This window comes from Bos taurus, chromosome X (assembly GCF_002263795.3).
Source record: "Bos taurus isolate L1 Dominette 01449 registration number 42190680 breed Hereford chromosome X, ARS-UCD2.0, whole genome shotgun sequence".
NCBI lineage: Eukaryota > Metazoa > Chordata > Mammalia > Artiodactyla > Bovidae > Bos > Bos taurus.
In genome coordinates this window covers 17777102-17801215 of record NC_037357.1, presented here as the reverse complement: position 1 = coordinate 17801215, position 24114 = coordinate 17777102, and the positions used below count along the sequence as shown (strand labels likewise).

Below are 24114 nucleotides of genomic sequence, written 5' to 3'. Positions count from 1 at the left end.
GGTATTTTAAACACACATTACTTGGGTATCAATTTACTAAGAAAATAAATTAAACCTTGCTAAATGGACAGGAACTTGGTATACGGAAATTGCCTGCTATGTAGGATTTTTCATATCTACACATCAGTCTCAACTACCCTTGTTTAACTCTAGATTAACCACATGTCCCCAAGGGGACTCTTTCCTTTCTTGGTCCAGTAAACTGCATCAGTTTCTGCTTTTAGAAAAGCATTACATTTTGTAACTTCATATAGAAAGAACACCATGAGCTAGAGAGCTCAGTTTTATTTTTTCTTTTTTCCTAACATAATAATAAAGCCTTTGAGCTTAGACCCTATTAAAATTGGTTTAAGGCTTGTACATGAGATTGACATTTATAGGAGATAAATCTGAACTCTGTGTCTCCAGACCCCAAACTGTATTTTGACACATTAAATATCACCTTTCCATCCAGTACTATAAATCGCAGTGCTGGATTAGGGTCGGTGATACATGTTATCTGTGCTCTCCTTCACTACTTTTGTCAGCAGCTCCCTTGAGGAGGGGAAAGTGGAGAGGTTGGAGTCAATACAGTGAACTCCAACAGTGATCTTATGTGAGGTTGAACTTGATTAATTTCATTCCTAAATTAACAAAACTTGGACACATACATTAAGGTCATGATTAACTGGAATTCATAGGGAAATGAGACATTGTAATAATCAATTTTCTGATAACTTATGGCTAATTAATCCCCCCCACTGAAAACAACACCTCAGATGTTGAAAAGCTGTCTAAAATGTCTGAATATGGGGACTTCCTTGGTGGTCCAGTGGCTAAGACTCTGCACTCCCAATGCAGGGGGCCCAGGTTCAATCCCTGGTCAGAGAACTAGATCCCACATGTCACAACTAAAGATCCCACATGCTGCAATGAAGATCGAAGATCCTGCGTGCAGCAACTAAGACCCAACGTAGCTAAATAAAATATAAATATTCTAAAAAGAATGTCTGAATATGCTTTCTAGCCTCACTTCAGTAAGATTTGATGTTTATTATGAAACTGTACTTTGCCAGGACTTCCCAGGTGGCACAATGGTAAAGAACAGGCCTGCCAATGCAGGAGATGCCAGAGACATGGGTTTGATCCCTGGGTTGGGGAGATCCCCTGGAGAAGGGAATGGCAACCCACTCCAGTATTCTTGCCTGGAGAATCACATGGATGGAGGATCCTGGTGAGCTACAACTCATGGGTTTGCAAAGAGTTGAATATGACTGAACACACATGCACTTAGGTTACTTTGCCAACCACCTCATGGAACTTTGGGGGTGTGCCCCCTCTGGGGGATATCCCATGTATGTGTTTTGTCAACCCAGCTAATGATGTTGCTTTATTGCACTCATTTATATGCACTAGGTATTCATCTCTTAACCCCTTTAGACAGTCCACGTTTTTCCTGTTGAAAGCTGCACAGTGCTTGGCACATAGAAGATATGTTAGCCTGGGTCCTCTGAGAAGCAGATGTTAACTAGATGTGCAAGAAATTTATTGAGTAAAACACTGGGGAAGGAAATGAGCAGGGAATTGAAGGATGCTGGAGAAGCCATTTGACTGTGGTGTAGGTCTGACCCCTGTAGAGGGGAGAGGGAAGGAAGGAGGATTGAGTAGAAAGAATGTAAACTGCAGGGCAGTTTTAAGGAAGTTTTGTCAAGGTCAGTGGGGAGTCCTCAAGCCAAAATGCCTGTCAGCACCTTTGCCATGCTCAGTCATTGGCTGGGAGCAGCCCCTAAGGATTGTGGCATAGGTATAACATGGCAGTGAATGCAGAGTGCAGCAGCTGGGGTCGTTAGTTATACACCCTGCGGCAGAAGGTCTGAGATGCCCATATTCATGGCCACTACAGAAGGAGCTCAACAAATGCTTATTGAAGGGAAAGTTTGAGAAAAACAGGAATTACAGAAGAAGGGGATTAGACTTAAATATTCATTGAGCCCTAATATTTGCTAGTACTGGTGGAGGATATAAAATCATGGGACTCCCTCCTGGTTCTCGCTTCTCCTCAAATGTCACCTTGTGAAAGAAACCATCCCTGATTACCCTATATAAATAGAGTCATCCCTGCAGCCACTACATCCCCTATGTCTCTTAGTTTGTTCCTTAAACATTAAAAAAATCAGCAGCTTTATTGAAGTTTAATTGACATACCACAAATATTTTAAGGGTACCCTTTGACAATTTGACATATGCCTTCAGCCATGAAACAGTCATCACAATCAAAATAACGAGCATACCAATCACTCTCCCAAATTTCCTCACTCTCACCCCCTCCTTGCCCTCCGACTCTCCCAACAACCACTGAACTGCTTTCTGTCACTGTGAATTTTCACTTTCTAGATGGAAACATACAGTTCAGTTCAGTTCAGTTGCTCAGTCATGTCCGACTCTTTGCGACACCCTGAATTGCAGCACGCCAGGCCTCCCTGTCCATCACCAACTCCCGGAGTTCACCCAGACTCACGTCCATCGAGTCGGTGATGCCATCCAGCCATTTCATCCTCTGTCGTCCCCTTCTCCTCCTGCCCCAATCCCTCCCAGCATCAGAGTCTTTTCCAATGAGTCAACTCTTTGCATGAGGTGGCCAAAGTACTGGAGTTTCAGCTTCAGCATCAGTCCTTGCAATGAACACCCAGGACTGATCTCCTTTAGGATGGACTGGTTGGATCTCCTTGCAGTCCAAGGGACTCTCAAGAGTCTTCTCCAACACCATAGTTCAAAAGCATCAATTCTTCAGCGCTCAGCTTTCTTCACAGTCCAACTCTCACATCCATACATGACCACAGGAAAAACCACAGCCTTGACTAGACGGACCTTTGTTGGCAAAGTAATGTCTCTGCTTCTGAATATGCTGTCTAGGTTGGTCATGACTTTCCTTCCAAGGAGTAAGCGTCTTTTAATTTCATGGCCGCAATCACCATACAGTAGGTAATATTAAAATCAGGTTTCTTTCACCTAGCATGATGTTTTGGGGGGTTCGTCCGTGTGGTGGCATGTATCAATAGTTTCTTTCTTTTTATGGCTGAGTAGTATTCCATTGTATGTGTATACCACAGTTTGTTTTCCCTTTACTTAGTGTTTTTTTTAATCTGTAGCATTTATCACTACTTGACCTTACATATGCAGTTTGTTGCCTCCCAGAATATAAGCTCCACAGGGGCAGGGTTGTTCCAGGACTGCTATATATCCACAGTGCTTGGCACATAGTGGATACCCAATAAAACATTTGTTGAATGACTCTTACTCCCACAGCTTCAATTTTCTTTCACATACTGATGAATTCCAGGGATACAGGAATGTGTTGAGTCACCAGTGAAGAGCAGAAAACAGAAAAAGGGGTTTTTATCATTGAGAAACTTGGTAGATGGTAATTGTTAACTGAGATACAGAATGCAGGAGACTTTGTGTTTGTGCTTCTGGGATATATTGAGTTCAGTTTGGGGTATGCTGAATTTGAGATTCCCATAGAGTAGTTTGAAAATGTGGGATTTGGGAGCTGAGAAGAGAGGTAAAGTCAGGATTAGAGAGTTCAGCAGTCATAGGAGTTATATCAGATCATCAGGGTTGAGAGAGATAGAGAATGAGAAAGGGAGTCAACAACATTTATATGTTAGGCAGAAGAATAGGAAGCAAGAAAAGACAGATAAGAATAGCCATAGCAGTAGGAGGGTGTATGTGGGTGTATGGGGATGTGTGGGCTCAGAGTAGGTTCACTAAAGCAAGGAATGGGGAGAATTTTAAATAGGGATTGGTTTACTGTGAGGACTGCAAAGTGTCACATTGAGTAAGGACTGAGAAGAAAAGGTTCTGATTCCCTAATTTTGGAATAATCGAGAAGATGATTCATTTGGAAAATCTTTATCAAGATACAAAAATAAAAAAGGCATTATGTATCCTTTGGGAGGTGGTGAAGAGGTGGCTCAGAAATTCAGAGGAACAAGAGTTTGGCATTTGTGATAGAGCTAGAATTGTTGGGGTTGTAAGGGATTTTGGTGATTGTCTGTATGCTAATGTTAGAAGCATGGGATTGGCCAGACATACATTTCACTTGGAAATCATAACTGGAAGTTTGAAAATTGCGTCTTGGTTGTGTTCTCATTCATAAATTATAGTCATGAAAAAGAAATTGTAGGAGTGAAGACTGATCTTTTAACAGGCAAATTAAATATTGGTGTTCAATGACGTATACTTTGTGCTATAAATTAGTTTATGCAGAATTTATGAGTCAAACCTAGGCAATAAGTTCTCATGGTTATTCAAAAAGATTCAGTCATAAGGATAACTGGGAGAAATCAGGGATTATTTAAGATAAACTGTAATTTTAAATAATCAAGATTTTACTGTATTTTAAAAGAAACGCATTGTTTTGCTGTATTTGCCTTGTGTGTGTGACATTCTGCTTACTGAAACATGAAAAACTTACTTGTTTCAGGATCAGATCTGCAAGTGTGTCTCCCCAAGGGCCCAACATGCTGCTCAAGAAAGATGGAAGAAAAGTATCAACTAACAGCACGATTGAACATGGAACAACTGCTTCAGTCTGCAAGTATGGAGCTCAAGTTCTTAATTATTCAGAATGCTGCAGTTTTCCAAGGTGAGTTCTGGGCATCATTTGAGATGTGCTGTGCAATGGCATCATTCTTCGGGCACTGGGCTTTTCACATGCTAAGTATAATTTAGAAATTACCATTCCAGTATTAATGCTTGATATAAAAACCTCCCAATGAGAGATTCTGGTTAAGGAAAAACATGGTTTTTAGAGAAGCCACATTACAGTCTTTGGGAAGGTGGGTATTGTCAAAAATCATTGTCCAAGGATATTCTGTTTACCTGTATGGAAAGGATATAAATCTCTGAAGAAAGAGTAAATGGTACTTTTTCTCCACTAGCCCATTAAACTTGTTTAAAACACCAAAAAGTTTACTTAAATACCAGTTTTCTGCACAAGTTAGTTGGATATTTGTGGAACATGCACAAACTCTTTCTGACCACTGGGACTATTTTCATTTAAGAGGGAGAAACTGGCTTAATGGCTCCACATCTTCTCATCTGTGTGAGTGGCTATCTTTCCTTTCTTTCTGAGTCTCAGTACTTACTATGTGTGTATAAAGGATAGCTAGGAGTGATAGCGAATATGTGTGTAGCGCTATGTGCTAGGTACTCTTGTACGTGTTTTACATATATTGACCCATTTGAGCCTCACAGTAAACCCTTTGAAGTAAGTAGCATTATTGACTGAAGAATGAGTGAGTGAGTGAAGTCGCTCAATCGTGTCCGACTCTGCGACCCCTTGGACTGTAGCCCACCAGGCTCCTCTGTCCATGGGATTCTCCAGGCAAGAATACTGGAGTGGGTTGCCATTTCCTTCTCCAGGGGATCTTCCCAACCCAGGGATTGAACCCAGGTCTCCTGCATTGCAGGCAGATGCTTTAACCTCTGAGCCACCAGGGAAGCCATAGTGGTATGATTAGTTTCCCCATTTTATGGATGAAAACTCAAGGCACAGAGTGGTTAAGTAACTTGCCCAAGGTCACACAACTAATAAATGGGGAAAGTAGGATTTGAACCTAGACAGCCTGACTTGCCGAGCGTTTGCTTCATTACACCACTTTCTGTGAAGGAAAGTTAATTATGGATATTGGAGGTTTCTTCTATCCTTCCTTAAGCAGATGGAATGAGCTGCCTTCTTGTCCCACAAGGAGAGAATTGGGGTCAGGTGAAAAAAGAAAACCACTTCTGACTACTTGACATTCAAACTCTTTTGATTTATGGCACCTTTATAAGAATTAACCTGTTTGAATTGTAAGGTGGGCTGATTATAGCTTATTTTGTCTATTGTAACGAAATACTTAGAATTAGCTACAAAAATTTTTCAAATTAGCTAATAAAACATACGTTCACAACAGTTTCTTGGCTCAAAGCCTCAGGGGACATTGGGCTGATTATATGAAGTATAATACAGAAGCTTGAAGTATTTGTTAAAGCTATTTATGCAGTCAGACTCTTGTGAAGAGTTTGTTGAGACTAACAATTTGGCAAAAGAATGAATAATTTAAGCTCATTTTAAAAATACATGTACCATTCATGTACTTCTTAGATTAGTTTTGGAGCTGATCCGTTGGGTGAAAGTGGGGTGATGAGAAGTGATGTGATACCGACAATCGAGTTGAAGGAAGGCTGAATCTTACTCTGTGGGGTGTCAAGGTGCTTTTCTAGAATGTAGTATTTGTGATTTGTTTCATTTCTGGAGAAACCAAGCTCACAGATGTTATCTTGCTACCTTTTCCTGGCCCGGCTGGAGCGGGGTGGTGGCGTGATCACACTGGTATTGTAGTGCAGAGTAAGCTGATGCGGCTGTCCATCTGAGGACCTGGCATGTCAGCATTCATATCTCCATCCAGTTCTGCATTTTGCATGTTGTATTTTCTGCTTCTGGAACAGCACAAGAGCAGGAGAGAAAGTTTTGACAAGATTTTGGATTAGTTTCCAACCATGGCTGCTTTAGAATGGAAGTTGAACATTTGTCATGTGAATAGATGGTGGTGGGGGGTGGACAATACCTATTAGCTGTCCTCTCTCTCTCTCTCTCTCACACACACACACAGACAGAGACATCATTTCTCAAATTGTGGGGACAGGCAGGACAACCCTAGCAAAGGAACCTGGAGACAACTGACGTGTAAACTCATTGCTGCTGCCACCTTCTCAAGGCTGGTGCCTTGCCACCATGTGTACTCATTTGGTATCTGTTTCATTCTGTCTTCTTACTCCTTTCCTGTTTATTTTTTCGAAAAAATAAACCCCAGAAGAAAAAAATAGAACATGGTCCTAGACCTCGAGGCAATTATACCATGCTTGTAGAGACATTGCCCCAAATCCTTTTTGTACGATTGTCCCCTTGTTTGGAGAGACAAGACTGAAATCAGGGACTGCTACGAGATGATGTGTTATTAATTACTGAGAAAAAGAGTATCTCCCCTTTTTTTCTTATAGCTACTTAGTATTCCAATTAATTTAAATTGGGAGCACAGTTGTTTTTTCTCTAAAATACACCCCATCCCCAAGATTCTGGTAGAACAATTTATTGAGAAAATTGCTCCAATACTTCACTCCTGTGAAATTTGATGTTAGCTGTTTTCACCACATGAAGTTGAAGAAGGCGCATCTTGATCTTGGCCTACATCCACAATCTCTTTAGGATTCCTTCACTAGTCCACATTGGGGGTATTAAGTAGTGACTGCGTTCTGCAAATATGTGCACAGTTCCACGAGCAATCCTTACTGCCTCGATTTGGAGTTATGTCTTCTTTTGCAGGAAGCCTTTGCCCTCATAAATGAGCCTGGGGTCCTTTGCTGCAGTGGTTAGAATGCTCTACTGCTAATGTTGTTTTGATAATGATTGAAGCATTAAAAAAGTTGTTCTTTATTTTCAATCTTTGCATTGCCTCGTTTCCTAAATTTAATTTACTTTGATGTGCTAAGTAAAATGGGGCAACACAATCGTTTTTTGTTTCTGCTTAATTAATTCTTTTTGAAAAACCCCTTCACTTAAAGTAGATTTCCTTTTCTCTTTTTCTTCTCCACTACCTAACAATGAGGATGATGATGATGATAATGATAATAATAATAGTGATAGTAACAGTTTGTTAAGTGCCTACTATATGATGCTTACTTTTACATAATTATCTCTCATTCAATTTTCCCAGCAGCCCTATGAAGTTCATACTGTAATCATCTCCATTTTATAGATGAGGAAACTCATTGATGCCCAGCTTTTTCCAAGCCATCATGTGACATGGTTTTCCTTGTTCTTAGTGTGCTTGAGGTAAAACAAAATTAAGAAGTTGCAGGATTTGTGGTCCTTGAGAAGAAAAATGGGATAGAATTCTGAATTTTTCATCATATCTCCACCACCTATCTATCTTCAAGCCTTGGGTTCTGGTTTCTTTGTAGAATTTAAAACTTGTATGGGAAGATCCCCTGGAGAGGGCATGGCAACCCACTCTAGTAGTCTCACATGGAGAATCCCATGGACTGAGGAGCCTGGCAGGCTGCAGTCCATGGGGTCATAAAGAGTTGGACACAGCTGAAGTGACTTAGCACACACACACCCAGGAAATATTTGGGGTATGTCCAGGTGTTTTCTGTATGGTAGAGGATGCCAGTCTTCCCCAAGTTACCACTGACTTGGAGTGAGAATACTTTTCAGAATGTAGCAACACTTTGCTTTTCTGGAAGTTGCCTCTCTCACAACTGGAAGTCTCTCTATCAGAGAGGAGAAATGCTGGGTAAAGCAGAAAACATCTCTGCACCTAAAATGAAGCTCCTGCTTAGGTAGTTGACTCATCTGAGAGCTCCTGGGTCCTTGTTCAGAGCCTACTACTGTTCTGCATTTATGCACAGTCTTTACAAACTTGATTTTCTAGTTTTCTAGTCACTAGTAGATAAGCAGTTAACTAGAAGCGTTTTTTGAAAGACTGCCAGAGGAAAGTACATATGAGGAGCAAGAAGTTAACGAGTGACAGTAAGAATAGAGGACATAAAAGTGACTTGAGTACCCATTGAATGTGGCAGCTGGGAGCATCTTATAGAGGCTTATATTGCTACGTGCCTCATAGCCCCTAGGTTATAGTAGATCCAACAACTAATGTCCCTAGTGATGGCTATGAATTGATAGGGAAAGATCAAGTTATGTTCATTTTTTCCCCTGAATATTTCCATTTTGAATGGCTAAAAATATTTTTGGTGCTGAAAGGCGAAGGAGGACATGCTGGACTTGGAGTCAGAAAAATTTAAATTCTGGTTTTCTGTTTATGGGCTTTATGTCTTTGAGTGGTTCTTTAGACTCTAATAGCCTCAGTTTTCTTATCTGCAAAATGGAGACAATAATTACAGTCCTGCTTCCCTCAGGAGTAGAGGTAATATATGCGAAAATGTCTTGAAAACTGTAAAACACTATATGCATGCAGTATTATCTAGACAGTTCATTTTGTGGCTGCTTTACCCCACATGGGCCAGATAAATGATGCATTACCATTGCAGACAGTAACCTAGATAAAGCCGGAGTTCCTGATGTAATTTAACAACTTTTACCAAGTGTAGGTGATGCTGAAGCAGCTCCAGTGCGCAGGTGAGAGAGCACTTAGGCAAAGGACCCTTTGAAAGAGAGGTTTATTTTATGCATTCATAGATATGAAGCTGTGTTGTTTGAAATGCCAATACTTCCATGAGCAATCCTTTTTTAAGCTTCTGAAATCTTCTCGGAAGGCCCCTACCTGGTGTATTTTACACACAAATGGAAGGCTAGATCACAAAGACACTGCTGTGTTCAGGTATGTTTTCATTGCATTTTCTGGTCCATTCTACCAGGGCAGAGAGGAAGAAAAACGCTGTCTTCATCCAGTGTTGGAAGGCTTTCTCCTACCTGCTCTCCATGGAAGAGACGAGTCGGGTGGGGGCAGTGCTTTGCGCTTCTTTTCTTTTTCTGCTCCCTTATTTTCCATTTCCATCTGCTCTTTTTTTTCTGTCAGATTCCTGTCTCTCCCACTCCCCCCTAAATAAAATTGTCCTTGGTTAGAACACCCTTTTCCATCAGCTCAGAGCAATTTCTCCAGTCATTTCTGCTTGAAATAACTGTTTAGGGACATTATTCAAGCAAAGCTTTTTTCCTTCACAGTTAATATGTGACTAAATAATTGCTTGAATGTTGATAAACATGTTTTTGAGATTCAATCATTTGTTAATTTAGTTTTTATAATGTGGTGGGGGTTTTAAGTGAGTACTGAGCAATTTTTCTCCATTTCACACTTTTTTTCCTGCTGCCTAGTCTGACACTTCTCCTGCCCATGCTGAGCTGCAGTGAGTCCTCAGCACAAACTGCGGGCCATTCTGTCACAACCCTTTCTTTTTCAAAAACAACATACAGGAGAAAATAATTACACTGATGTCTAATCAGGACTTAATTCATTTGCCAAGACCAAATATAATAACATTAAACTGACTCAGAGAATTTTAGGAACGCAGACCATGACCATGAGTGAGGTTATATATCCTCAAAAATGTAAATTATTAATCAAACCACTCATCTGTACAGCAAAGCTCTAGTAATCCCATTATAAAAGGGTGAATTTCTCATCAGAGCCCAGAAGATGCTGGCTTTAATTAGTGGACTTTTATGGTGTTGACTCAAAGAGATATTTTGGTTATAAAGTTTTTTAAAAATGTGATTAATTATTAGTACTATTGGAAAAACAATTGGAAACTGGGCGTTTAAAGTTATTTTGGTTTTAAACTAAGAATTTTTTGGATTTAATTCAGTTTCAAAATTCTGTGGCTGTAGCAGAGCCAGAGACGGTTCCGGGTGGGGGGGAGGCATGTGGGTACAGTTGTAAACCTTTCCTGTGCCCGCTATTGATTTAGAAGTCAGTCATTAGACTGAAAACTGTTTAATAAAAGGAGCTTAGAAATATGACTCAGTGGGCAGGTGGGGACTGTCTTGGGCCAAGAGTGGGGTGAGGAGATTGTGCAGATTAACCCTTTACCCCAGCCTGTGCCCCTTGTTTCTGAACTCCCCCCTGGAGCTGCCTTCATCACTGCCCACCTTCTCACTAGTGGGCCTGACAAAGCAAATTAAAGGAAATTGTCCCTGCCCTCTAGAAGCTTCCAGGAAAAATACCACTTTTGGCTGGAGTGATTACTCCCTCCCCTCCCCTACTGGGATTTGTTTACTTTCTGAAAACATATGTTCCTCCTCCTCTTTCTGTCTCACTGAGTTGTACTACCTGATAGCGGAGTAATGAAGCATATGTTCCAGAGATTTGAATTCTCCTGTCAATCGAGTGGAGGTACAAACAATTTGCCTTTAAGCTGGAAGTGGTATCACAGAAATGAAAAACACCTTTCCTTCTATTGACTGTGAGATGCTTCCAGGGGCTGCTGCACACCGTGGTACTCCTCCGTTTGCTGTCTGCTCTTTCGTTCAGTCATCAGGTCTTGCTGCTTCTTTCATACTTCCTCCCATCTTTCCCCCACATTCTGTTCCCCTTTGCCTTCCCTAGGTCTCAGTCATCTCATTAATCACATACCATTGCCTTGTAGCTCTGTTTCTCTGATTTTAGTTTCAGGCTCCATCAGCTCACATCCAGGCCACCTGCAAAAGCTGAACTGGGTTTCATGTCTGTGGTCTCCTCCCTTGCTTCTCAGTTCAGCCGTGGAGTATAAGTTCAAGATGGCAGGCTCTGGGATCACTTGGGCTGGGTTTGAATGAATCTAGGTGGCAGAGGTAGGAGATGTGGAGCTGGTGTGGAGGAGAGAAATTGAAGGCTTTTGCAGTAAGAATCACAAACCTCCTGTCTGAATATGTATTTAAGTCTGTGAGAGATGAATGAAAAATTTCCTGTTCTAAAGTGTTTTACTTATATTATCTCATTTAGACCTCACACCAACCCACAAAGTTGGTACTATTTATTATTAGCCTCATTTTATTGCTGAGGAAGTAGAGGCTTAGAGAGATTAAGTAACTTGTCTAAAGTTGCATAGCCAATAAATACATGGAGCAGACAGGAGTTGAACCTGGACATACAGCTCCAGAGCCTGTGCCCTTAATCACCACGTGTTTTATAGTCACTGTATTTTGTTTCATGGTCAAGGACAATCTCCCCAGTTCTAGCTTTCTTGCATGGGAATTCTATTATATTTAACTAAGTAACATTTGCTGAGCAAGTATCTAGCACGTCTGCAGGCAGGCAGGTATAGGGAATTCAAAGATAAAAACTACTTCATGCCTACTTTCAAATAGCTCAAATTTCAGAAACCAAGACTTTTATACATGAGTATCCTATGAGAAATTCAGTAAAAAAAATGTTAGCCGGTTTCTCTATAGGGGTTAGGAGTGGATCCAGGTTTTTTTTTTTTACATTTATTTATTTTAATTGGAGGCTAATTACTTTACAATATTGTATTGGTTTTGCCATACATCAGGATCCAGGTTTTTTAAGGCTCAAAGGTTACAGAATTTGAAGGCCCTCTTAAAAAAAGGAGACAAATGTGCAAAAACCAAATGCCTGTGGTTCTTCTAGAAGGAGGCTTGCAAGTGCGGGTCCCTGTAGTTTGTTTCATTAACTTCATAGGAAATTCACCTCTGTGTGGGGCTGTGGGGTTGGAAGAGATTAATTTCAACCAGAGGGCAGAGATTCTTGGAAGAGATTGCCTGTATGAATTCTCCAGACAGATGTGGCTCTTGATCAAAGAGAAGGGCCAGTGAGGGAGTTAGGTAAATCAGTACACATCTTTCTGTAAATTTAAACAAAACTTTAAACATTATTAATTGCCTACTAGGTACAAGTCTTTCTGGACTTCCTAGCTAGCCCTTTGGAAAGTAGTTATCCCTTTGGAAAGGGCAAAACACCTAGGCAAGAAGCAGGGGGTGGGGGCGTAATGAGACGGGCACGTGCTCTGGCTTCAGGTAGACTGGAATCTAAGTCCCAGCTCTCCTACCTCCTCTCTTTGTAACCCAGGGCAAGTCATTTCTCTCTGAGCCATGAATTACAGAGGGTTAAAATCTAGTGAGGATGGAAGAACTCAGCTCTGTGCTGGTCTATAGGAACCAAATGCATGGTAGCCATTGTTTTTGTTATTCCTTCTCATACATTTATAAGCATCATTGTGTATGAAATATAATACCTGCTTTGCAGTATTGAATGTCAGATACCTGGCACATATACATTAAAAATGCTTTTCATGTTATAATATCATTTAATTAATATGCAATGCTCTAATATACCCACTCATAAGAGAAAACTATGTTTTCAGAGAATAGCGTTTCTGTGTGTTTTCATTCTTTCTCTGTGTGTATGTGTATACTTAAGCCTAAAAAGAGTCTATGTTTTCTCCATAGTCCCCTAGTGGTCTGAATGAGTTAATGTAGCCTCTTGATCTAAGTAGCAATGGCAGACTCTGATTTCATTGGGTTGATTAGGAGAGGAAGGAGAACAAAAATGATGAAATAAGGATGTTTATCTTGCTTCCCTCCTTTGGTTGAAGTTCTTTAGCATTAGTACTGGACTTGATTAACTGAAATGTAATTATCAGATTAGAACAAGTTCTACTGTATTCCCTCTCCTGGGATCCTATGTTCTTTCTAGCACTTACCAAGTTGATAGTGATATATAATGATTATTTTATTAACATGAATCTCCTTTACTAGAGAATAACCTCTCTGAAGGTGGGGCTTATGTGTATTCTACCTCAACCCTGTATCCCCCAGTGAGATAGTGGACACTCAGTAAATGTTTCAGCAACATACACATACACACACAATTAAAATAAGTAATATTAATAGAAGCAAATTACTGTCTCTTCCACTTCCTCTGCAATCACTACCACGATGACCAGATGGACAGAAAAGTATAAGCTATTGCCTACAGCATTTATTCCTAGGTTTTGAAGTCTACTCAGATGTAAGATCTTAAAAGTCTAGATAGTGGATTGATGCTTTCCCATTGAGATGGAATGTTTTATGTTTACCTGAACCTCTGCCTCTGCATCTAGCCTCGCCATTCCCTGGCTGGTCTTTTCCTCCAGCCTAACCTCTTCACAGAGAACTGTGAACAAAGTGCAGAGCCAAAGATGTACATCTTGTGACCAAGAATAACAAGAATGGTGGCATCAATCACCTTTTCCAGATATACTCTTATATGTCATTCTTGATTACTGTGGGCACTTTAAAGTAATATAGCAAACTTTGTTTGAGAATATTCTTTTTTTTAAATAAGTTTTTAGTATACAAATGAATATACATGTTTATTAGATACAATGAAAAAACCCACAAAGAAATGAAACAGTAGAAAATAAAATGACCCACATTCTATCCCCTAGAGGATAACTACTATTAATGTTTTAGTATATAATTTAACATACTTTTGTTCAGTATTGTACAGATATAGGTATGTATATATTTAAAAAATGGATTACACTGCTCTTTCAAGTAATGCAATATAACCATCTTTCCATGTAAATATTTGTATAATATAATAGTAATAGAATATTTAGAGGTTACCTAGTACTTAGTCATGCTATTTTCTCATATGTTATTAATCCAACTCTCTCTGTTGTTAGAAATTTCAGTTGCTTTCAGTAGACCATAGTAAAATAATGTCCATGTAAGTATTTATGCATATCTTTATTTCCTTAGGATAAATTCCTGGAACTGGAATTGCTGGGTCAGGGGCTTATGCAGTTCTTAAGGTTTCTCACATTTATTGCCTATTTTATTTCCATCAAGTTGTATCTCTTCTCTTGCTAGCAATGTATGAATGTCCATTTTCCTGACCATTTGCCCTTTTAGAATAACCCCAGTTTAGGTGAAAAAAATAGTAGTCTTTTCTTGTCAGGAAACTTTGTTGATCATTTGTACTTTTTATTTTGTGATTTTTCTCAATAATATTCTTTCATCTTTTAAAAAATTTAGCTATTCATTGTTCTTATTGGAATGCCCTTTTATTATTGATTTTAAGAGCTCTTTATATATTGAGGATCATAACCCATTTTATATGTTATAAATTGATTTTACTGATTTGTTACTACAATATTCATTTTTTATGGTGCTTTAATAACACTTCCAGTCAAATGTATCAATATCTTCCTTAGGCTTTCAATATAGCCTTTGGATTTTGCCTAATTGATGTTAGCCTTAGATGAATCAAAAGTATGTTCTATTTCCTATTCTGACAGTAGCTGTGTAAAAATTGGTAAGTAATTTAAAGTGTCTGAATTTGTTTTCTTATGTGTGTGATAACACCCGATCTACCAACTTGCCAGAGCTTTTGAGGACCAAAAGAGGTAATGTATATAAAAATGCTTTGAAAACTTTAAAGGATTATTGTTGTTGTTATGCAGTTATCTTTGACACTGACCATTAGTCTGAATGAGTTCCTGTTTATAGTACTGCTATCAGCATTGCCTTTTTTCCCCTGTAGATTTGAGACCTTTCTGACCATTTACTAGGAAATAATCTTGGTCTAGAGTTGCACTGGAGTCTGTGCTCTGGTAGCTGGAAAGGCCCTGGGAGGGTGGTGAAATGTTGCCTGCCACCAGTCTCGGCCTGGAGCATGGATTCTGGGCATCCTTCCCACCTTCCCAGCTGGGAAAATGGGCCCTGGAACTATTCTTTGAAGTAGTGTGCGTGTTGACTCCCACATGCCAGCCCATGAAGGGTAGCTAGAGAAACTCATCCAGTGAGGCCAGAGTGCCTGTTCCTGTCCAACAGAGCAGTAGGTGGGAGAAAACCCAAAGCCTTCTGTCCACACTCGTATTCCCTAGGGACTGGAAAAATAGTACTCTTTCTAGCAATTAACATTTGAAACAGACACACTAGCCTATCAGATAAATCAGCAGCTTAGCCTTGTTTTGTGGTACATATTCTGGAACGAGTTATTAGGAAAACCTTTTTTTTTTTTTTTTTAAATTATGAAATGACCAGAATTCTCCCTCTCTAAATGCCAGCTTAAAAAAATCAGAGGAAAAACAATTAAGCTATCTCATGCATCAAAGTAATCATTAGTAGAAAAACAAAGTATGTTCTTTCTGGCAATCTCTGCCAGATGGTTGAGATGGGTGATAGTGGAAGAAGAGGCTTAAATGATACACATATTATTTCAAATATAACCTTGAAGGCTTTTGTTTGTATTTTGATGGGAGGGGAAGATAGTGTATACTTGCATAACTTAAGCCTTCTTGAAGGTTAGAGGCCTCTGGATAGCTGGTTAGACATTTGTGAGTTTAGACATTTGAATTCATCTGGGTCACTTACATGAAGGAGAAGCAAGGTTAACTAAGTTTACTGAAAGACTGTGTGTTAGGTTTGATTAATCTTCCTTATGGTAGTGATATGGCTAGGTATTATTATCCCCATTTCACAGACATGGAAGCTCGAGTTTGGAGCCATTAAGCAATCTGCCCAAGGCCACATAACCAGTAAGTGGCAGCATTAAGTTTCTAACTTCAAAGTCATTGCTCTTTTCATTGAGCCACACTGTCTCCTTGGAGGTAGAAGATAAAAATAAGATTTACGAAGTGATAAAAATGATCGTAGAGAGTTTTGAGAAATAGAAAGTGCTGTTAGGAATCTGTACAGTAATGGAGAAATAAACAAAATGCCTCAAGAATGGCCCCCAAATTTTATTTGGCATAAGGCTTCGAATTCCATTGATGTGAAACGATTCTCTGTAGGGACATACTCTGGCGAGTTAATTGTACCCCGAGTATTCTATGGCAGCACGGCAGCCTTTCCTATTGCCTCATAAAGAATCGCACACACCCCCTTCAGAGTTCATTTTAGTACTTTTCAGGCTGACATCTAAAGGGGCTGCTACTCTGACAAACACAATCTGGCCAGATGTTATTATTTTGCACTACATTTAATTTCTTCCTGCCAAAGATTTAGACTTCTTTTCCCTGATAAAGATCAGGGGAAATTGTCTGGTATTTACAAAATCCCATCCAGGCGTATCTGTTACAATGTTCACTTAACAAAGTTTATTAGATTATTAGGGCTTTAAACCCTTGGGCTCTTTCGGTATTGAAATTAAAAAAAGAAAAACCCAAACATCTTCAACAAATTTAAGTGGCATAATTAGACCCTGGGCTTGTCTTACAGGCATTTTAGAATTATGAAAATGATTTAAATAGTATTTGCTTCCTGAGAAACTTGCTGAGTTTGACAGGGATGAAAGGAAGGCGGTTATGCTCCTTTGGTCTCCTGAGTTAATGGGGAAAGTGATATCTGGAACTGAAATAAATTTGCTATAGTTGTATGGTGAAATCACTCCCATAAGTAGTTAGCCGTACCACACAGGGCCTCTCTTTCTTGGCCTAGTTAAAATGTGGGCACGACAGTGTTAGAGAAACATGGGGGTCTGTCATTTCTTTGCTCATAAAATCTATTTAGAGGAAACACTTACCTGGACTCCTTGAACTTGAATTCTCTGCTCATATCTTCTATATTAGGCGTATTAAGACTGTAATAGAAGTGTTCAATATTTTAAAGGTATGGTTTGTACACACTTTTCCTCAAGAGATTTCAATGTGCTTTATGTTCACTGATTATATTTTTAAGTGTTTCCAGTTGGAGCTTTGTGGTACTCTTGTTATTTTTTCTTTTGTGTGAATGTAAACATGGGAGGGTTGAGAAGGTGACCTGTATTAGTCAAAATAAGGAACTCAGAACCGATCTGAAGCTTTGCCTATATGATGTACATGGGAGAGAGAAGCTAGACAGAAGCAGTCTAATTATGCTTATTTGTTTGGGGAGTTGGGTGGACTGGTACTAATTTAGACACCAGAATTCTGGACCATCAGACTTGGCATAACAAGAGAGAGGACTGTTTAAGAACATTGAATGCAAGTGTTAATTACATATGTCAACTTGGGCATTTTCTTCTATTGTATATTTATTTGGCATTAGACTGGGTTTTTAACAAATTATTAAAGCATAGTTCTTTAGAGACTATATTAGAAATGTCTCACAAATAAAGCAAGACCACAGTTGGGCTTTTCCTTTTTATTTTGAAAGTGGCCAGAAGCCCGTTATATGAAAACTATAATAATGCAAACATACGTCTGTACAGTGCCGTAAGTGTAACTGTAAGTGTAGCAGTAAGTGCTGAAATGGCAGAAGTGAAGGCAAGGCAGGAGGTAAATATTTTGCAAAAATTAATGATCTAGAGTGAACTCTCATTAACTTTTGGCTCTGTTAATTTGAATATTGTGATAATTTGACTTGGACTGAAGTTTATGAAAGAATCTGCTAAACAAATTAATAGTGTATATAAGATTTGTAGGAAGGCATGTTTAATTTGCTTGAAGGACTTGAGCAAGCCCATTAATTGGGGCTGCTAATTATAACGAGCTTTGCTTATTAAAGCAAACCTGATAGAAACTCTACTTGGAAACACTTTATTAGCAGTGATTTAGAGTTACTCCAGGTATGGAAAAAAATAATAAAAAGTAGTGTAGTGTTTAAGAGAATAGATTCTGGAACAAATTGACTTTGAGCTTGAATCTTGTTACCTAGGGGAGCACACTTAACCTCTCTAAGCCTCAATTTCCTTAAACAGGGATAATAAATAATAGGACCTAACCACACACACACAGTTGTTGTGAGAAATAAATGATATGATGCTTGTAAAACTTAGAATAGTGCCTAGTATACAGCAAGTGCTCAGTAAATGTTAGCTGATGTTTGTTATTCTTGGAAAGTAGTTGTTAATCACACTTAACTAACTTAAACTGTCCTTTCCTTTATCAGATCAATTTAGTGAAGATGTTCCAGGACAACATACTGCTTGTTGAGCTAGCCACTCCTAAATTTGAATGAGAGGCCCTCTGGGGACAGTAACTTAATAAATTGCTTTCCATATTCTATAGACTAAATGTACACATGGAAAGGGATGATGACCAGATTCAAAGGCTTTTTAGTTTCCCAGGAAGGAAATTCTAATTGAGCATATTTTATGTTATAAGCCTAGTTGACCATGCATTGAGGTTGTGAAGTTATTTTGGAGCCTGAAAAATACCAAGACTTTATATGTCTGAATATTGTAACATTTCTAATCTTATTCCTTTTCTGCTATCCCGTTGATACTACATAAATTATAGGTGTTTGTTTTGAAAGAAAAATTGGTAACTATTGGTAAATATAAAACAGAATATAAATACCATCCAGAATCCTAACACCTAGAGATGACCATAAGTTTTCTGGCTTTCTCTCTGCATATATTCAAATACACATATGTAGATTTTCTTACAAAAATGGAATCATACTGCACTCATTAAAAGCAATGCTAGTGACAAAGCGGAGAGTGTACATGTTCTTTTCAGGTATGCCTTAAAATAGGGCATTAATTGGTAATCATGAGGTGGACTTGAAAAATTGCATATAATTTTACATCTGAGAGTCCTTGATCTGTTTCTGTTAAGACCAATAGAAATTCAGCACAGAGAATATGGACTCAATTATCTTTATAGGTCCATTATTATTCATATTTGATGTCTGTGTGTATAAGTGTGTGTGAGAGAGAGAGAGAGAAAGACAGAGAGAGGGAGGGAGGGAGGCAGGCAGGCTGCCTGTGTATCCTGGGTGGAGATTTCTCCTTGTTGTGTGGTCTAGTGACGAGCATTGGACAGGGAATAAGAAGATAGCAGCTTGTAGCTGTGACTCCATCATGACTCACTGGATGACCTTAGGCAATTAATTTCATTTCTCTGGGCCTTTGTTCATTTTCTCATATATGAAATGTGGGGTTAGACCAGATAACTTCTACATCTGCTTGCAGCTCAGAGAATCGGAGTTTTTTTGTTTTTAAGTCAAAGTTGCCTGTCTGCCTGGAAGAACCCGAGGCTCTGTGGAGATCTTCCTAAAGAGAGGACAGTGATGAATTTCAATAGTTTCTTTGGCGCCAGATAGACCAAAGCTGTAATTTTTAGCCTATCAGGCATTTGACTTTTGAAAGTGCTAAATCCTCCATTAGGAATAAATGTGGAAGCTTCAGGTTATTTATTGTTATTTACACTTTCCATTCATAACTGTCAGTGTCACAGGCTCTGTCGACATAACTGCGTCAGTGAGGTTAGCTTTAATCAGTTTAGTGGCGGCTAAGTCACAAATATATCAAATAGCCAATCATAATGCAGGAGTCCTCTAAAGCCTGACTGAATTATTTATTTTGTTATGATGAAAATGTCTGGGCTTTATTGGTTTTTTTTTTTTTTTAAGAACTTGATTCAGCTTGAAGTCTAAAGATAAAAGATCAGTGATTGTCTCTTAGATTTTTATTCTGCCTTCCTTCAAGGCTTTTCATTTTTCACAAGCCGTTGTTAACACTTTTAAAGTCAAGGTGAGAGATCTGTGATATTTTTTATCCTAGGGGTTTAAGCATATGTGAAAAACTTTTACCTTTGATTTCTTGTTCCTTTCTGTCATGTGAAAGCTGTGTGACCTTGAACTAACCACTCAACCTGTTTGAGCCTCATTTTCTTTGTCTGTAAAATGGGGATAATCTTAGTCTTTTCTAAATCTCAAATTATTATGAGACACAAATAAGATAATGCTTTAGTTGTCATACAAATGTATGATAAACTTGTGATTATCATTAAGTTTAGTGTTATCATTTAGGCCTTCAGTGGGTAGGTCTGACTTGATATAATAGATATTTGTGTGTGTGCATATCAGGCGTGTCTGACTGTTGGCGACCCCATGGACTGTAGCCCACCACGCTCCTCTGTCCGTGGGATTTCCCAGGCAAGAATACTCGAGTGGGTTGCCTTTTCCTTCTCTAGAGGATCTTCCTGACACAGGTATTGAACCCGTGTGATGCTGAAAAATTATATGGAAGCCAATTTTATAAATCAAAACTCTTCTATGTCTTACGTTATATCGTGATAATATTACCCACAGAAAATTTTGTCCTCCAGAGGTCATTAAAAAAATAAAGGATTCAACGAACTTAAAATATACTCAGTACTGAAAAATGAGCAATATTCAAATTAAACATGTGTACTGCAAATCATATTAAATACAGTGCTACAAATATAGAGACTCTGAAAAGGGAAATAATTCATCATGATTCAAAAATGCTCAGGACATTTTAGGGGATGGGTTGAGAAGGGTGGGGGAATGGGCCACTGGCAGTGGGAGGTCAGGGAGGGAAGACAAGAAGAAAAACATTTAAAACATAGCTGAACAATCCTCTCTGTGTCAACCCATGCAGCTATTACCAACCCCCACTGCACACTTATTATTCTTTTTCCAGACATCTTTAATACAGACAGTGAAACTAGAGTAGAAATGTGGCTTTGTACTTAGAATACAGTTGTATGGGCTCTCTAAGAATCACTTTTGTTTTCTTTTTTTCTACCCGGCCATTCAGAGGCCCTGATTACCAGCGAAACAGTAAAGAAAAGAGAAATAGTTAGAGCCAAAGCAAAACACAAAGGAAGCAAGATTAGAAAATGGAGAAGCTGGAGGGAGAACATCTGAGTATAGTAACACGGTCACTCGTAGGAAGAAACTGTTTCAGGTTTACATACTTAATTATCTCATGTTTAAGTTGAATCATGGCTAATTAATTTTCCTGTGCTAAAGCAGATTTACAGGTACTGAGCATGTACTAACTGAGAGTGACGTTTATTGAAAATTGAAGAGTTAGGTGGATTTATTCCTGATGTGACTGAAGCTATGCTCCCAGAATGATTTTTCAACCTCATCTTATTTCCAAGTCCTTGGGAAGCTCATACCATGGGGAAATACCAGCCTTAGGACCCAAATATAGAGGTTCCAGTTCCACCTTGGTCATTCTTCTAGCTCTGGGACCTGCAGCCAGCGCGGATCTTTTGTCAAACTTGCTTGTCTCTCTGCCGCTTTGCTCAGGCCTGCCTGCTCCATGCTCCCTTCTGTATCCTCTGCTGTGCTAAGTCACTTCAGTTTTGTCCGACTCTTTGTGACCCCATAGACTGTAACCCACCAGGCTCCTCTGTCCATGGGATTCTCCAGGCAAGAATACTGGAGTGGGTTGTCATGCCCTTGTCCAGGGGATCATCCCAACCCGGGGATTGAACTCGCGTCTCCTATATCGCCTGCATTGGCAGGTGGATTCTTTACAACTATTGCCCCCTGGCCAAACTAGAAATGATGTGCTTTGGATGAAGGAGGAGGATTTCTGTCCCCCTCACTGAACTGAAGCTCCTCAAGGATCTTCTTTGAGCCCGTCTTTGTATCTCTGCCTCCTAACTGAGTGTTGGTGGGTAGATGCACAAAATAGATTTTCAACACATGTTCGTGGAACTTTAATATCTCTAAACCTTGGGTTCTCATCTATAAAATGGAGCAGCTGCTTTTCCAATCTATCTTATTTAGGAGAATATGAAGATGTACATATAAAATTGCATACTAAACCAAACAGCACTATACACTCATTCATGTAAGGGGCTATTACAAATTAGAGTTGTTATGTGTAATTCACATTTTAAAATTTAGGGCTATTTTCTTAATGGAACTTGATCAAGTTAACCTTTCTGAAGTGTAAATTGTCTGTCCAAAGAGGTGAGTAGATTACCACATTGGTCTTTTAACTGGACAGGTTGCAGGGGATCCACAAAGCCCCTGAAACTGTATATAAAATGTTTTGTATATGTGACTTTTTTTGGAAGAGAGAGCACATATCTCAAATCAGATTTGGGGGTCTATGTACCCCAAACTGTTGAGAACCACAAGGCTGACTAATCTCTAGATTTCATTCTGCTCTAATCTGATTCTATGAAGAATCCTAGTCTGAATAAATAGTTTCAAATTTCTGATTATTTAATGGACTTAAGTAAGTAGCCTCAGTTATTTTAATGGCACTTAAGTCAGAATTCCCAGATTTAATAATACCCATTTCAGTACTGATCGTTGGCATATTCTGCTACCACTCAGATGCCAACTTGGCTTGAGGGAAGAACTATTATTTCAAATGTTGCCTCCCATCTACTTTCTCAAATGTAGTTACTTTGTCCTCACCTATGTTGCTTTTTAAGAGGGGCTGTATTTTGGTCTGTAGAATTAGAAACTTTACTCATGTTTGTCAACTGAGTGCAATAAACATTCCTTAAAGAAATAAAATAGCAATAGCAAAACTAAAGCCCAGGAGAGGCATTGGAGGAGTTGCACCATTTAGGAGCCCAGCTGTGGTTGTTCTGATCATAATGAAGCTACTGTATACCATTTAATTCTCTTGGGAAGTGATACAGTTAAAGTCCCAACATCTGTAGAAATAGCAAGGTGGATTCAACTTTGTTATGTACACTGAGCTTTCTATTTTCATGATGAGAGATGGGAGAAAAACTACCAGATTAGGAAGTATGGGCAGTTTTTACAGTGAGTAGAAGGAGGTGGTCTTCCAGTCTGTTTTAGAATCTTATTCATTGCTGGCACTGGAAGGAGAAGACTGCTAACCATGTGGGTGATCTCACCATAATCTTTGGGAGGAGAGCATCTCTAGCCAATCACTTGGAATGATATAGTGGGAAGGAAAAAAAAAACAGCCATTGACTAGGATGCAGAAGATAAGAGTTTTTGTTTATGGCTCTGCCACTAAGCAGATAGTGTATCATTGGGCAAGTCTCTTCCTGATCCTGAGCCTCTTGGCCTAGTTATCATATAGAGGCCTGTTCCAGTGTCAGTTGCTCAGTTGGGTCCGACTCTTTGCAACCCTAAGGACTGTAGCCCACCAGGTTCCTCTGTCCATGGAATTCTCCAGGCAAGAATACTGGAGTGGGTAGCCATTCCCTTCTCCAGGGGATCGTCCCCACCCAGGGATCGAACCTGGGTCTCCTGCATTGCAGGCAGATTCTTTACCATCTGAGCCAATGCTGTAATTATTTTTAATAATAATTATAATAATAGAGTTTCAATTTAATTGTCTACTGGGTGCAACTATGTTAGTGTTAGTAGCTCAGTCATGTCTGAGTCTTTGTGGCCCCATGGGCTATAGCCTGCCAGGCTCCTCTGTCCATGGAATTTTCCAGGCAAGAACATTAGAGTCGGTTGCTGTTTCCTTCTCCAGGGGATCTTCTTGACCGAGGGATCAAACCCATGTCTCGTGCTTTGCAGGCAGATTCTTTACTGTCTGAGCCACCAGGGAAGTCCCCACTATGTTATGGGTTTTAAAATAAAATTGATTTACTTACAATAATCCTGTTAGGTAGGTGGTATTATCTCCATTTTATGGATGAGGAAAACTGAAGTCCAGAGAGGATAAGCAACTTGCTCAAGTGCTGGCATCTGCCCACTCCTTCCTGATTTCTTTTCCCTGCAGCCAATCACCACCAAATCCTGCTAGTTATTCCTCTTCACTATCTCTACCATCACTGCCCTGGTTTCAATGCTTACCTCTAGTCTGGACTTTTAAACCACTTCCTAACTAATCTCTCTGCCTCCAGGTTTATATCCTTCCTCTAGTGTCTATCAGTTTTTAAGAAGTAACTCAGATATCATTTCTTTTAAGAAACCTTCCCTGTCTACCCCCTCCACTGGATTATGTTACCTTC

General features: G+C 39.3%; 1 protein-coding gene and 1 non-coding gene across 2 annotated transcripts in view; both read left to right on the top strand.

Annotated features, from left to right (window-relative positions):
* Positions 1-24114, top strand: part of GPC3 (glypican 3) — a 463174-nt gene that overhangs the window by 27962 nt on the left and 411098 nt on the right. Inside the window, exon 2 of the mRNA NM_001035463.2 lies at positions 4466-4627. Within this exon, the coding sequence (NP_001030540.1) occupies positions 4466-4627 (162 nt within the window). The remainder of the gene's footprint in view (positions 1-4465; positions 4628-24114) is intronic.
* Positions 798-870, top strand: TRNAG-CCC (transfer RNA glycine (anticodon CCC)). Its single transcript has one exon. It is a non-coding gene; the product is annotated as a tRNA-Gly (tRNA).